Source organism: Prionailurus viverrinus, chromosome A1 (assembly GCF_022837055.1).
Source record: "Prionailurus viverrinus isolate Anna chromosome A1, UM_Priviv_1.0, whole genome shotgun sequence".
NCBI lineage: Eukaryota > Metazoa > Chordata > Mammalia > Carnivora > Felidae > Prionailurus > Prionailurus viverrinus.
Window position 1 is genome coordinate 17,542,053 of NC_062561.1, and position 16,384 is coordinate 17,558,436.

At 43.5% G+C, this 16,384-nt stretch overlaps 1 protein-coding gene across 9 annotated transcripts in view; it reads right to left on the minus strand.

Annotated features, from left to right (window-relative positions):
- LOC125177129 (uncharacterized) overlaps nt 1-16,384 on the minus strand; it is a 124,715-nt gene that overhangs the window by 47,821 nt on the left and 60,510 nt on the right. For 3 of the 9 annotated variants that reach the window (XR_007156535.1, XR_007144868.1, XM_047879238.1), the window contains one exon: nt 2,818-2,971. The exons of the other annotated variants lie outside the window; for them this stretch is intronic. Coding sequence is in view for 1 of the 3 variants with exons in the window: in XM_047879238.1 (XP_047735194.1) it covers nt 2,829-2,971 (143 nt within the window). In the remaining 2 variants the exon portion in view is untranslated. The remainder of the gene's footprint in view (nt 1-2,817; nt 2,972-16,384) is intronic. 9 annotated transcript variants of the gene reach the window in all.

The following is a 16,384-nucleotide window of genomic DNA, read 5'->3' on the forward strand; positions in this document are numbered from 1 at the left end:
GTCTTTTTTTTTTTTTTCCAAGCAAAATGTTACAATGATTCTAATGTGAAAAATGGATGTAAGTAATGACCAGTTTCTTCAGTCAGTGTAAATATTCATTATTGTTTCCAAAGCCTCAAAACTCCTCGAAGGAGCCATCATTTCAAGACAGACATTCTCATGTGGCTCCTTTTCTGTCACAGGTTAAAACTGATTTCCAAGGCTCTCTGAATTCAAACTGCAGCTGCTAGGAGCTAGTGTTCGAAGACAGCTTTATGGGGGTTCTTCTCCCTGCTGTCAGAACAGCACTGTTCGTGAGCCAGTGAGGGCCAGGCCAGCTGGAGGCAGGGCGGGCCATCAGATACTCTGAATTCTTACAGCCCTTGCGTGCCATGTTGGCAGCTGAAGTGGGAAAGCTTGGTGTAAGCTAGATAGGCCTTTTATAAATTCTGGCAATGACAGACAAAATAGCTATACTCTGTTTTGTAGAACCACGTCCTCAGACAGCCCCTAATAAATATCATAGTCCGTGGATGAAGCCTTCTTGCTCGAGACGTTGGCAGTGACGAAGGAGACCTGCCTCACTTTGGGTCTCAGCCAAGGGTTGGCCTCACACAGGAACAGCTTCTCTTCCTATGTGATCGGAGTATACCAGGAAGTCTCGTCGGCTCCCAAATATTCACGCAATCAGGTGCCTGAAATTCCACCATTAGAGATTAGTTTATTTAGGACAGCCAGCAGTACAGTACCGAGTATCCAGTAGGCCTTTGCAGCATCACCGCAGCTGTTCTTAGCATTGTAGGCATGACGGTCTCTGACGATGGATCTTCATTGAGAGTATTTGGAGATGTATGGGGGGGGGGCACTTTGTGGTTATCACAATGCAGTAGGATAGAGACAGGAATGGCAGAAATGATGAAGCCAGGATTACTAAATATCTTGCAACGGGAGGGACTGTCTTATAGAAGGAAGAATTATTGGGGCGCCTGGGTGGCTCAGTCAGTTAAATGTCCTCCTCGTGATTTCAGCTCAGGTCACGACCTCATAGTTCTTGAGGTCAAGCCCTGCATCGGGCTGTGTGCTAAGAGTGCCGAGCCTGCCTGGCATTCTCTGTCTCCCTCTCCCTCTTTCTCCGCCCCTATCCTACCTCTTAAAAATAAATAAACATTTTTCTTTAAAGGAAGAACCAGCCCCAGACACTGAAAGAAAAAAAAAAATCAGATTTATCACTATCTCCTTCGTGTGTAATTACCTGATTTGTTTTATTTCCAGCCTAAGAAACTTACACACTGAGCAAAATCTGTATGCCTATGGGGATGGAGAAGCACCAAACCCTAGCTGGACTAAATTATAGACACAAAAAAGCTAAGGCCGGGGGCAGAGGAATAGGTGAGAATTGAATTAAATGAGGAAGTCTTTGGAAAAATCAGCCTGGTCTTTTCTGCATTCCCAGCCCTTCACACGTTTATGTGTAGGTGTAAATTCAGAATACTGGAGAATAAACAACGGTAGAAACTGAGTGACCCTTAAGACAGGGCAACGTAACCAGGGGGATTTTAAGTCGACTCTGACTTGGACATGGGAATGGCCACTTGACGCCATGGCCATTTCGGGGTGCAGGAACCAGATGGGGTTTATCCTGCTCTGTCATTGAAGTCACGACAGCAGCCACAATAGTCTGCATTGAGCCTGTCCCAGACCATAGCATTGATCTCGTTCTGCCTAGTGGGCCATGATGAATCCCACACGCCTCACAGACAAAGCGTTACTTCCTACGGGTGGCATTTGTTGCAGAGAACAGAGAATGCTCCCTTTGTGCTTCTCCAGGTTTTTTATGAGCACCTGCCTGGGTCTGTGTCTCTCCCTGCACCTGCTGAGTTAGCAATCCTTCAGCATAAGTCGTGTCTGCCGAGAAGAGTCCCGTGACAAGAGAGCTCCAGTGAACCACAGCCTTTCCCCAGAGCTCTGGCAATAACAGATCTTGAGAACTGGCCGCACCACGCTCTTCTGAAAGAGCACTGGATCATCTAAACATAAATCTGCGAATTTTTTTTTAACATATGGAAAAAATAAAACCCTAAAAAGAGTTGGTGTGTTTGGGAAAGAGTTTAGGAGCCTTTTATAAAAAAAACATGCGAAAGCCAGCTTTAAGCAAATGCAAGTGTGCATTAGCAGGAACTTGAAGATATTTAAAATAGGTCTTGGTCAGGGCACCTGGGTGGCTCAGTTGGTTGAGTGTACGACATTGGCTCAGGTCATGATCTCACAGTTAGTGAGTTTGAGACCCTGCTTCAGATCGTCTGTTTCCCTCTCGGTCCCTCCCCCACTCCCGCCTGTGCTCTCACTCTCAAAAATAAATAAAACATTAAAAAATAGTTTTCAAAAATAAAATAGGTCCTGGAGTCTAAGGCATTCAAGAACACGGGGAGTCGATAAGTGTTTTCAAAACTGGCACGAACAAAGTTTTTCTTTCAATGTGACATTTTCCGAACTTAGGGTCCAGAACGGGCTACCTGGAGAATATTGGGATAATTGCCTAATCATTTCCGATTGTAATTGCTGAACTCTGTACTGATAACACTAGCACTAACTATAAATTGCAGCCTCACCTAAAAGATAAAAGAATCTAATTGTGGACACTAGAAGTAAGACTTCCCCTGTAGTTCTGGCCTCTCCTGTGCCCTGTCACCTCCTCCATTTCTTTCTCACTTCCTTATCCGCACCTATGGGGCATCACACTGGTAAAAGGGCAGTGATGAGGCACTGACTTCTCTAGTGACTGTTCCCAGTCAAGATCCTGGGGGAAAGGAGAAAAGAGACAGCATATCACAGATTTACCTGGATGGGGGTCACGCTCCTGACCAGCAGGTCTCCCAAGAATGAGGTCTCTCTCGCAGAAAAGCCTGAAGCCCCTCCCCACAGTTCTGGCCACAGTTGTAGGCACAGTTGTGGCCCCGTGGCCCCCACTGCAGACCACTGAAAGGGCAGGGTCCTTGTTCAGGAGCAAAGAGATAATGGTAGTTATTCTTATAGTTAAATAAGATGCCTTCCTCACTCCTCTTTTCTTTCTTTCCCTCTCTCTCCCTCTCTCTCTCTCTCTCTCTCTCTCTCTCTCTCTCTCTAAGCATTTAAAGTGCCAAGCACTGTGCAGGATTCTAGAAATTCAAGACTGAGAAAGACATAATTCTTTCATAGTTAAAAGGACGCTTCTGTCAAAACTGTGAGCATGTATGGAAATAACTGTACTGTGAGGAGCTTTAGGGCGATGGACAGCTGGGAGGTCATTTGTACCCGTAATTGTTGACATCAGGAAAACGTCACCCGAAAAGAACTTAAAAGGTACCTACCATTTCAGGGTGAGTAGTGGATCAAAGATTGGGTTAGGACTTTATCCACAACAATAAAAAATGAAAAAAGTATTTCTTACAATTAACAAAAATTCAGTAAAAATCGCTTCTACACACTAATTTACACAACCAGCCGAGCTGAAACAGAGGTTTGTTCTGTGAGTGGTAGGAAAATTCTCCTTCGAATTATATGATGACCCTCCACATTACCTTTCACTTCATGTTTGACCTTCTCGTCTCAACCATTTGATGGGTCAGTTTGCAGAACTTTCTGCGGGCCTTGCCAGTTCTCTCAAGAGCCTTTCTTAAGCCTGTGGTATTGAAAGCATCATCTTTTGGAATGTCGCCCAACTGTTTATCCGAAAAAGTGAATTTCAACACACGTAGAAGCCCAGCCAGTGTAGAAGCATCCCTTAATCAACTCTGGATTCTTCAGCCACGCACTTCGCTGCCTGTTCTGTCTCACAGCACGTCTGTGCATTTGTTCTGAGTCCCAGAGGTCTTATGAGGGTAAATCAGACCGACCCTTCCAGCTCTGTACAGGTGCTTGAGCTTTCCTCTCTCTAAGTTTTGCCTCTCCTCCTTTGCCTTCCTTCTTCCCCAAATGTGTTGTTCCTCACCCACTGATGTCTCTGAGGCTGGTCCACCATGTTGGATCAGGAGTCCATGCCAAGTTGGATGTTGACCAGAGAGCACCGATAGCAGTGGGAAGTGGACATCGAGAAGGCAGAGCTAAGGCATGAGGAGCAGCTGGGAGGAGGTCCCTTGTCTTACTGTGAGCTTCTAGAAAGCACAGCCTGCATTTACTGCCTCTGTTTTTTTTCCTCATGGTCATTTTTTAACATGTTTATTTATTGAGAGAGAGAGAGAGAGCGAGCAAGGGAGGGGCAGAGAGAGAGAGAAGGAGAGAGAGACAGAATCCCACACAGGCTTCATGTAGTGCCAAGCCCCACTAGGGGCTCGAACTGACAAACCCGTGAGATCATGACCTGAGCCCAAATCAAGAGTTGGCTGCTCAACTGACTGGGCCACCCAGGTGCCTCTCCTCCTGGTCGTCCTTTAATCCACTTCGGCCTGGCTTCTGTCACTGTCACTCCAGGTGAATCTCCCTTTGCCAAGTTTTCTAGTAACTTTCTGGTTGCTAACTCTAGTAGATACCCATTAGCCTTTATCTTAATTCATTCACTGCAAACTTTGCTCTAAATTCTCTGCTCTTTTGGTCTCTATGCTTTCTCTTTGGGTTTTTTTTGTTTTTTGTTTTTTTTTTATGGTTGTTGTTATTTGATCTCTCACAACCCTGCCCTGTCTCCTTTTCTGTCTCTCATCAATGTTAACGTGATCCAATGTTCTGTTCTATCATTGGATAACTTGTATTACACCCTTCACTGTTCTTTGTTTCAAATGTAATTTTAGTCTATTTCCCTTTCCTGAGGTCAAGGTTCTTGTGTCTATATAACTAATAAGACATCTCCATTTTGATATTCCACAGACAATTTACACTCCGTACATTCAAAACTAAAAACTCCTTTCCCTTGGCGACCCTATTTTCTTTCTTTACTCCCCATTTTCATAAACGATGCCACCACTCCTTGGTCTGCTAAGCAAGGGACTGCAATCACATCTTTGATGATCTCCTTTCTTCATGCCCCGTGACTAACCAGTCACACCTTTGTTGCTTTTTCCTGCCTAAACCTCTCAAACTGTTTTCCTCCTCTTACACCGGAAGGTTGAGGCCTTAATACAGGTCTTACCAGATCCTTATTTAATTACTCTGACAGCCACCTACGTTATTTAACTATTTCTGTTCTATTTCCTGTCCCATAAATTCTCTATAGTTCAGAATACAATTACATTTTTTATTATAAAATATGAGTCTGCTCGCCTCATTCCTCTTTTGTCTTAGTTATCTCTCTCTGCATAACAAACTATCCTAAGATATGATGGCTTGAAACATAATAAACACTTATTAATCTCATCATTTCTGTCAGGAATTCAGGCATAGCTTAGCCAACTGCTTTTGTTTCCAGGTCTTTCAAGACATTGCAGTCAAGATGTTGGCTGGGCCTGCAGTCATCTAAAGGCTTGACTGGGGCTGGAAGAGTCATCTCCAAGATGGCTCAGCTCGTGGCTGGCAAGGAGATGCTGGCTGTCGGCTGGAGGCCCCCGCTCCTCCCCACACGACCTCTCCCCAGGCTGTATCCTCACAATAAGGCTACTGGCTTTCCCACAGCGCAGAGATCCAGAGGAGAAAGATTCGTGCAGAATGACCTACCCTCAGAAGTCACAGGCATCATTGTGTGCCACATTCTAGTCATTGGTAGAACAGGAAGAGAATTAGCCTCCATATTTGGGGTGTGGAGGGTGACTGTGAACAAATCATAGATGTATTTTAAGACCATCACACCTTCTGAAAAATCTTACCATGCCTTTTGCAATATTCCTAACACTTTCTTCCTCTTCTACTCCTTCAGATCTGCTAAGTTAGTCACAGCCGTATGAACTCATTGTGATTTTTCTATGCTCCTGCTTTTGCACATCCTCCCTTTTGCCTGTAATACCCATCCTACCTCGTTACCTCTCTACTAGCTACTTATCCTTCAAAATCCTCATCAGACCCCAACATTATCTAAGTCTGCTTCCTGCTTCGCAGCCCATACCACTCGCCTGACACCAGGTGGACTTAATACAGTGCACTATTTGCACCCCCACCCCCCCACCATGGTTTAACTACCTCTCCAGATCTATACGTTCAGGCTAGTATCTTTCATCTCTGCGTCTTCATTGCTCAGCACAGGTCCCGTCATATTTGCGTCGGTTTGTAAAATGATGGTGTGAATTCATTAATAGTAATGCCTGACCTCCACAAAAATCTCATCAGAAAAGCAAACAAAGTAAATTGCTGAGGACTATAACCAAGTCATTGGCAGTAGGTGAGAGAGGGGGAAAGGGTTTGAGAAAGATGCAGTGACAAGTATAGGAAAGAGAGGAGAAAGAATCAGGATGCCTTGGAGTGTGTAATTAAGCTGTCGGGTGAAAAGACTGAATTAGCGGGGAGAGAAGAGAATGAATTTAATTCTGAAGATGCGGGTTTTAGGATGTCTGTGGTTCTCTACAGACTGGCCTCATAAGACTTAGGAAAAAAGTTCTGAAAGTCAGGAGAGGTCACACCAGAGATAGATGTGAGAGATGTTATCTGTACCGTGAGTTACGTCATTGTTCTCTATATAGGAATCATAAAAAATGGGGAAAAATATTGCCAAGTAGGAAGAGACAATAGTTGTCACTCTTCCTAAGTTCACAAAGGGCAGAGAAGAAGCTGCCGTAGCTTACTGCCCATCACTTCCTGGGTGTCACTCACACCAAGTATTCTGGCCAACTCTAGGCCATCATTCATGAACTACTGTGGGGGAAGCATTGGCCACTCCCACAGTGGTTCAGAGAATTTTACAATGTTCAACTGTTGTGTCTAATGCACTGAGGCTCAGTTCAACTTAATTTAGAACTCTAAAGCACCGCTTAGAATTGTGGTTGATTAGTCAATCAGAGGGATTCTAAAGTGCATCTTGGGTTATTTACTAGGAATCTAAAATTAAAATGTCATTTCTTTTCTAAGAACATAAAAAATAAAACTATTTCCCAGAAGTGATTAAAGTTAGTTTGTGTATAAGTGACACCTTCTTCAATCAGCCTAAGTGTAAGTAGAAGAAAAGATTGGGCATTTTTGAAATTTCATGTAATTTGAGTAATGTATAAACCAGTTTGGGGAGAAAATTGATTTTCAAGGCAATTCTTTGTTTTCCGGTCAATACATATTGTTTTTCAAAACTTATTTTTTATTTTTTTTAAATCTTTTTTTTTTGAAGTTTTTATTTATTTTTGAGAGACAGAGAGAGACAGAGCGAAAGTGGGGGAGGGGCAGAGAGAGAGGGAGACAAAGAATCCGAAACAGGCTCCAGGCTCTGAGCTGACAGCACAGAGCCCAACGCAGGGCTCGAACGCACGAACTGTGAGATCATGGCCTGAGCTGAAGTCAGACGCTTAACCGACTGAGTCACCCAGGCGCCCCTATTTTTTATTATTATTTTTTAAATGTCTATTTATTTATTTTTGAGAGAGACAGCATGAGCAGGGAAGGGGCAGAGAGAGAGAAAAGGAGACAGAGAACCCCAGGCAGGCTCTAAGTCATCAAGAGCCCGACGCAGGGCTCAAACCCATGAACCATGAGATCATGACCTGAGCCAAAGCCACAAGTCAGACGCTCAACCGACCGAGCCACCCAGGCGCCCCAAACCTTCTTTATTTTTTAAAACTCGGAATACATTCTAGAAAGTTTTCAGGTTCTATTTCTCTTTGGAGAACCTCTCTCCAGAGCAGCTCTAAAAGAGACCGGGCTTCTAATCATCTCGACAACTGTACAAGAAGTCAGCCGTGAAGCCAGAATGAGATATATCAAAGCACCTTTGATCATTTGATTAGCTGTTTCACTCTTTCAAAAGCGGGGACCGGAGGTTATGCTAGATTGTGTTGCTTTCAACGTGTGCTTCCTCTCACCTCGTTCCATCCGAGCTGCAGACAAGCAGATGGCAGCCAGGACGGAGCAAGGGTGTCTTCCCCCTCTTGGCTTCGAGCATTTCGAGTGCACGTCAGTTTTAGGCAAACGGGGTGTGTATGTCTAAGTAAGTCTCCGTCTGACCCCGTCGCTCAGTGCCTCACTAGAGAAGTAGCACTGCGATGCATGCCCCAGTGAGTTATGTGTGCTCGTAAAAACACCCTGCAATTCGCAAAGCTATCGACTCTTAGTCATGAAGGAAAAACACCCGTCAAAAGAGTTTTATTTCGACTTGTTAATGACACCGCAAATAGAGGACGATGCCATCATTTCAGGGCACAGTATTACAAAGCCGGCCTCTTCCAGGGCGTCTGGAACAGGGCCGGCTGGCTCCGGTCCCTAATTAGAGAAGCCCCACCACGGACACCATAAATCAGTTGTCATCAGAGAACTGTCCTCCTCTGTGTGCAAGGAGGCTCTGCATCCGTTAGCACCGAGGCCAAACCCCAAGGCCATTACAGCGGCCCAAGAGTTCCCGGACATGGCTCATTGCTCAGCAGATAACTTGATACTTTTCTCATAGCTCCGAGATGATAAAGTGGCTTATTAGGTACTTATACATTCATAGGCACGTGGTGCTCCTGGCTCTGAGAGAAGTTTGGAGAACAGCTCACAGAAGAGCATGATCTTTCACTGTACGGAATTCTTGAATTCCTTCTGAGAAGGACAGAGTTAGATCTGGAAGTTTCAGCTAAATTCCACCTCACTCAGCAGGCCTCAGCCAGCTGGACAACCCAGCACACGGTGCCCAGGGGCCCTGCTGGGTGGAGGCATTCAGCCCTCTTAACAGCTTCCTCTTTTTAAGCCGGATCCTCCAGAAGGAATGACAGCAGGGGACATGATGTGAAGCACTGCTGGGGGCTGAATTGTATCCCTTGAAGAATTCATATGCTGAAGTCTTAAGTCCCCATAGCTCAGAATGCAACTGCGTGTTTGGAGACAGGGTCGTTGAGGAAGTGATTACATCAAAATGAGGTCATTAGGATGGTCCCTAATCCAAAGTGATTGGCGTCCTTATAGGAAAAAGAAATTAGGACATGGACCCAGTTAAGATACAGAGGGAAAAGCATATGAAGACACAGGTAGATGCCCACCAGCTCCAAGCCAAGGAGAGAGGCCTCAGGAGAAACCAAACCTTGCCAGCACCCTGATCTTGGACTCCAGCCTGCAGAAGTGTGAGAAAGTTAAGTTTCCCTTGTTTCAGGCACCAGTCTGTGGTTCTTTGTTCTGGTGGCCCTGGCAAATTAATACAAGCATTTTCTTTCTTTCTTTCTTTCTTTCTTTCTTTCTTTCTTTCTTTCTTTCTTTCTTTCTTTCTTTTTTTAACACTTATTTATTTTTGAGACAGAGAGTGAGCATGAACAGGGGAGGGTCAGAGAAAGAGGGAGACACAGAATCCAAAACAGGCTCCAGGCTCTGAGCTGTCAGCACAGAGCCCGACGCGGGGCTCGAACCCACAGACCACGAGATCATGACCTGAGCCAAAGTTGGACGCCTAACCGACTGAGCCACCCAGGCGCCCCAATACAAGCATTTTCTAAAATCTCTTTTAAAAATATGTTATGCAAACAGATTGTGACCACACGATGATCAGCATATTTTGCTAGAGGATTTGAAAGAGACAAGAACAGTGTTTCAGGCCACACACAAAGTTCAGCAATTTTAACTGAATTGGCTGCACCCATTAGCAACGGTTTAGTGCAAAAGATGAGTAGATTTACTTAAGCTCACATAAAGCAGTAAAAATAACTTCAAAAAAGAGAGAAAAATACCATTTTAAGAATTTAGGAAAAAGTGCTTTCTAACAGGTTTTTTTTTTTTTTAATTAAAATGGTCAAAACTATTTCTTTGGAATAGTATTGGCAGGACTTTTGAAATAAAGAGTGAGTTATGGTAGCATTGTCTACCTAGATAGTCATGTTTGTTTACTCTTTGCTGAGTGCTGAGCTCTGAGCACTGAGAATGAATGAGATGCTTCCTGCCCTGTGAGAGCTCACAACCCTAGTGGGAAGGAGGGCATCCACCACCATTAATACAGTAGTGGGATCACTGTACAAAGTATTTGGGGACATAGAGAAAGGAGAGATCAAGAAATGCACCTGAAAGTGTCAGGGAATACGTCACTGAAAACAAATGAAAAAAAAATATCACTGGGGAAAGAACACTGTGTGATCCAGTGAATCTCTGTGATCCAGAGAATTACTAAATTTGGGGTTTCCAGTGCCCTTCCTGTAAAGTTGGGGGATAAAAATGCATTCTGTGTCAAGACTTTAGGAAGCGTTGTAGAGTAAGACTACCTCGCACATAATTTACACTCAGTAGATTTTCTTCCTTCTCTGTAGTTTGCTTCTCTTCTATTCCTTCCTTCCCCCTCCTTCTTCTTTGCCTGATCTTAGGGTCTTCCTCCTGGTTAATCATGTATCACACAACATTCCAGCAAAAAGCAGCCTAAGTGCCTGCCAATGCACGGGTGAATCAGCGACATTTAGGTACTTGCCAAAGCTAGAATCATGCTTTCTGTTGACCATCTAAATTGACTTAATGGTACCTATCTAAAAAAAATAATAATAATAAAAATTAAAAAAGTAAGTGAAGCGGGAGATTCTGAACACCAAGAGACCCAGCCGCCAGTCAGAAGGCTACTGTTTACATCCATTTAGTTTTCACTCCCAACACTGTTACACTATCTTATGCCCAGTGTGTACATGTTACCACACTGGTGTCAGCCCTTAACTGGTGGGATTTCCCCTCTTGTTTCAAATGTCCAAGGAGGAATGTACCTCCAAATGTTTAGGGTGCATATACAAATGATCTGACTTCTAACAAAACATTTGTTTCCAGACGGAGGAGATATTTGGACCCATTCTATAACTTCCCTTGTAGTACAAATGATTGAACACTTCATTACCTCCTTTGAGGACAGAAAAGCCCACAGATCCCTCTCTGGATTTTTTTCTTTTTTTTTAAGCATTATTAAACAGCAAGCCAGCCTGATGTCGTGCAGCGATTTCTCACCGGAACTTTGCAACCGTGGTCCAGTCTACTGGTTGCAGTAATAAGAACTTTATCTTTCATAGAAATTTATTGTGTGATGTATTTCAGAACAGTAAGCACTGGTTTCCATTTGCTAATTTCTCTTATTTCTCTGAAGAAGAGAAAAATTTATTTATTGCCAGTCTGGTAAATGTTAAAGGGTTTTAGGTCTGTAATGGGAAATTTGGTTAAGGATTTTCCAGAAGACATGAGTATCAAAAATGAGACAGTTTAGCGAAAAACTTGCTACATGATACTTCAAAATGCCATCATGGAGAAAAAATTCAAATTCTTTTGGACTTTGTTATGCGAGTTTTATATTGTAATACTCTTTTACTTTTGAATTATACATTTTGGGGCAGTGATATGGGTTGCAGGGTGGGGCTCCCACAGTCTTAGCAGAGATTGGTAAAGGTCTTACCCTGACCATGACTTGAGTCATTATCAAATAGGTAACCCCAAAGCTACTTAAAACACTAGTTTTGCTTACGGAAGATAAAGATATACTGAAAATACACAGGGAATATGGGAAGTGCACAGTGGCACATTCAGACTGGCTATCTGGGGGCAGAAGCTGGGTGTGAGACAGAAAAACAGACACAAATCAGTGGGCATACTAGAACAGACACTGCAGAGCAAGTGATGAGAGGCCTGACTGTATGTGCGTTATGGTGGAAAACTGCCCCAGGACCCTAGCCAAAAACCCCCAAAAATTAATAATTTTGATTACTGTTAAGAGCACAGTAGAATTGAGTCAGAAACAAGCTTTTCAAAGAAAGGGATAAAATCATGAAAGTACAAGATCAATAGAGAGCACCGCCATTTCCAAAAGAGACACCATCCACAGAAAGCCCTCCCACTGGACTCCACTTCTGTAGCCCCTTTGCCCTGAAATTTCTTTCAGCAGCACACAGCTGTTGACTGCTTTAAAATTGCAAACTGGAGGGGTGCATTGGTGGCTCAGTCAGTTAAGCTTCCGACTTCTAATTTTGGCTTAGGTCATGATCCCAGGGTCGTGGGATCGAGCCCCACGCTGATTGTGGAGCCTGCATAAGATTTTCTCCCTCTCTCTCCCCCTGCCCCTCTTCCCCTTTCATGCTGTCTCTCTAAAGTAAATAAAATGAGGGGCGCTTGGGCGGCTTAGTTGGGTAAACATCCTACTTTGGCTCAGGTCACGATCTCACCATCTGTGAGTTCGGGCCCCGTGTAGGGCTCTGTGCTGTCAGCACAGAGCCTGCCTCAGATCTGCTGTCCCCTCTCTCTCTCTGCCTGTCCCCCACTTGCTCTCTCTCTCTCTCTTTCTCAAAAATTAATAAACATTAAAAGTAAAATTAGAACAAATAAAATGAAAAAAAATTTTAATAAAATAAAACTGAAAACTGGAGTCCCTCAGTTCATATCACTGTGAGGGTCAGAAACACAAAGAATGCTAATATTTTGCAGTGTTTATTATGTATAGGCATCCTTCCAAATACATTATATTAATTCACGTAATGGTACCTATATGAGGTAGATACCAACTTGTATCATCCTGTTATACAAATGTGGACACTGAGGTACAAAGAACAAAAGTAATATCCTCAAAGGCACACGGCCAGTAAGAAACAGAACTTGTAATCAGACCCAAGCAGTCTGAATTCAGAGTCCAGTCACTTAACCACTTAGCTATCCCACCTCTCAGTAGGTGTAAGACATGTGTGGCCTTTGGCGATCATGATGGTACCCCCTCGAATTTCTGGGCCATCCTGTTTGCGAGCATCCTGCTCACTGTACCCACAGAAATCCCAGTATTCCAGACATTTTCTGTCACATACAATAAATGTCTGTAGATGTTTGTATGTGAATGTGGAAGTTCCAATCACCAAATGTTTCAACTTTAAAGTACAGGTAAAAGCTATTCTGTAGTTTAGATTATCTACCTTGACGCCGATAAAATATTTATACTCATAACTCATTGGCGTGCAAACACTCAACCTCCGTGGACCACTCAAAACAAAATCTCCTCATGTTTAAATTGAGAGTGTTGGGTCAGAGGACCTCCCACTGTCAAGACGTTATATTTTACATTTGTCGCTTGCATCCAGGTTCAGTCTCGTTTCTGCTGAAGTTAGCATGTAATCAGCCTTCCAGGAAAAGATTCATTCATATCCTCTAACGTCCAGCGGAGCACATTCCTGGACGTAATTGAGTCTGCTCAAGTCAACGAGTCATTAACCATCTGTAACTCTCCGCAGATTAATTACCAACACCATTGTTAAGACTGTAACCTGTTTTGTTTGTGCTTCGAGAAATGTTTTTGTGCTTTCGTTCTTAATCTGGCAGCAGCCGATATTAATTCAGACCATACATTACACTCTTTGGCTTTTCACGACTGCCATTTCCCATGGGCAACCTGATTCTCCTACCCACAGAAACAGCAGAGAGCACCTAGCTTGTAAGATACCAGATGAACAATACCCAGTGCATGAGCTTTCTGTACTAAATGGGGCGTGAGGTTCATTGCACTCCCTATCACAGTCAAGCGGACTTGCGACAGGGAGAAGAAATAAGTCATTGAAATAAACTAGAAAAGAGAAAAGAAGACTTCCAAGTCACTCAGCCAGTTAAAACCAATTTAACACGTTCATAGAATTTAGGACCTTTCTGCCTAAAGCCCTTTAGTGGATTAAATAGCCAGAGAATTGGCAGAGAGAAAGGAATGAACATTGCCGGCATTTAATATGTGCCAGTCACAGTGCAGTCTTTTTTTTTTTTTTTTAACATTTATTTATTTTTGAGAGAGAGACAGAGCATGAGCAGAGAGAGAGGGAGACACAGAATCCGAAACAGGCTCCAGGCTGAGCTGTCAGCACAGAGCCCGACGTGGGGCTCGAACTCACAAACTGTGAGATCATGACCTGAGCCGAAGTTGGAAGCTTAACTGACGGAGCCACCCAGGCGCCCCACCGTAGTCTTTAAGATAAGAACGACAGCTGCAAACATTTCTTCCACATGCACAGTTCCAACTGCTCTACACATACCCACTCATATAATCCTCACATTAGTCCACAAAAGTTAGCACAGTTTTTATCCCCATATTACTGCTTTTAAACTTATAACAAATTTAAGAGAGAGCCAAATATTACCCCTATTCTTCAGATGAGGCACTGTGTCTCAGACAACTGTATAATTTGACTTAAGTCAGAATTCACACTCATGTCTGTCTGACCCCAAAATCGTGGTTAAAAAAAAAAATGTTTATTTTGGAGGAAGAAAGAGAGAGTGCATGTGCACAAGTGGGAGAGGGTCAGAGAGAGAGAGAGAGAAAGAGAGAGAGAATCCCAAGCAGGTTGTGTGCTGTCAGCCTAGAGCCCGATGTGGGCTCAGATCCACAAACTGTGAGATCATGACCTGAGCCAAAATCAAGAGTCAGACGCTTAACTGAGTCACCCGGGCGCCCCGTTTCCTGCCTCACCATGAATCGCAATACTCTTGAAAAGCTTTTCATTCTATATTGTACTTGACAATTTCTAAGTTGGGAGGGCCCTTAATGATTTCAAGTTTATCTGTTTTTATTTTCTAGAAAACCGTTGCTTACTTTAAATGGTTAGCAGGTCTGAAACCCCAGTATCTGCCTTTTTAACCTAAATCATCTTTGCCTCTGTGGTTAGGACTCACACAATTCTAACACAATGATTCTTAAGTCAGGCTATGCATCAGAGAGCTCACCTGTGGTGTTTTTAAAACTACAGATTGTCCTGCACCATCATAGACCTAGTGAATCCAGGTTATCTAGTCAGAAAATGTGTTATCCAATGTTACTTAACTTCACGCACTATTAATATAATTATTTACTCTACACTCCTAGAAACTGAACTTTGAGTCACCTTATTACTGTCAGGATTACAATGGACTAGACTTCAAGACATAACATGACTTCAGTAGACTAGGCAAGTAGAGAGCCAGGATCAAAGACTATGGGTTCTGGGGCACCTGGGTGGCTCAGTCAGTTAAGCCTCCAACTCTTGATTTTGGCTCAGGTCATGATCTCACAGTTCATGGATTCAAGCCCCATGTCAGGCTCTGTGCTGATGGTGTGGAGCCTGCTTGGGATTCTGTCTCTCTCTCTCTCTCTCTCTCTGCCTCTCTCTCTCTCTCTCTTATTTTCTCTCAAAAAAAAAAAATTAATTAAAAAAAGGACTATGGGTTCTGACTCAGCAATAGACTCAGCTGTAGACCTGGCCCTTGAAAGAAGTGACCAGAAGTTTACTGGGCACAGTAAACCAAGGAGGTGGTTTTCAGTTGTCTTTCAGTAGTCAGAGGTCTTTACCCAGTGAAGGTGTTCGAAGTCAGGCCGGAGGTAACATTGTCGTTCTGCATAATCTGAGTTAGAACAGACCCTTAACCAGAACAGTGATCAAAGGAAGGGTCTACACTCTGGGAAAGTGGGGCTGGTAAGGTAGAGGAGAGTTGGCAAGGCTTTAGTCACATAACTTAGGCTCTGGGGAAGATGCTCAGCCCCACAGAGTTTCTAGTACAGGAAGGAGCTGAACCAGACGCTCACTGTTTATTTCTTCATGTAAACAACCATTTCTTCACTTAAGCATCGATCACCTCTTAGACCAGGCACTAGACAGAGTAGGTGCCTTGCATATTCTATCACTGTAGTGCGGATTATTCACTATTTCTTGGCCATCCAGCAGAAGAGAACACCTTTCCCGTATTTAAAAAATCCCCTAACTTATGACTCTGAGGACACATAGAAGCTGGGCTACAGGTTGTCATCTAGGCCCTGCCAATCAAAGACCAACAACGGCTTCTGGCCCTCTGCTAGGCACTAGAGATTTCAAGAGCAAAAAGGCCTCATATAGTGGGCTTAGTCCACACCAACCCCAGTGGTATGGTGCCTGCTGATATATGGACCACCTTGGTCAGAACTGGCTGAGGGGCTATGCAAGGTGGAGTCTGTACATGTTCAGTGTTAGTGTCCACAGCTGCCCATGGAAGGGAGGCCCTGACAATAGAGAAGAACACTAAGCGTTTGGTACCTCATGTATCCACCCTAGTGCAGTTGTCCGCATCAGCAAAATACATCCAATGAGCGGAAGATGAAAAAAGGGGAAGCGAGGGGTATGCCTGTTCATGCACAAACTGGAAACTCCGCGTATCACTTCTAAGCACATCTCACTGACCAGATCATAAGCACACCTCACTGTGAAAGGGTCTGCAAGTTATAGGCTTAGCTGGGCAGCTATCCCTCTGTTGGTGATATATACGTATGTGTATGTTATATATATAATATATATGTATGTGTATATTATATGTATAACATACACATACATATATCTTTGTTCTATTGTGCTATTTATTAAAAAAGAAAATTTCCAAATTGATAAGCAATCTGGGCTTAAGTCTTGTTTTCTAAAACCAATTTAGT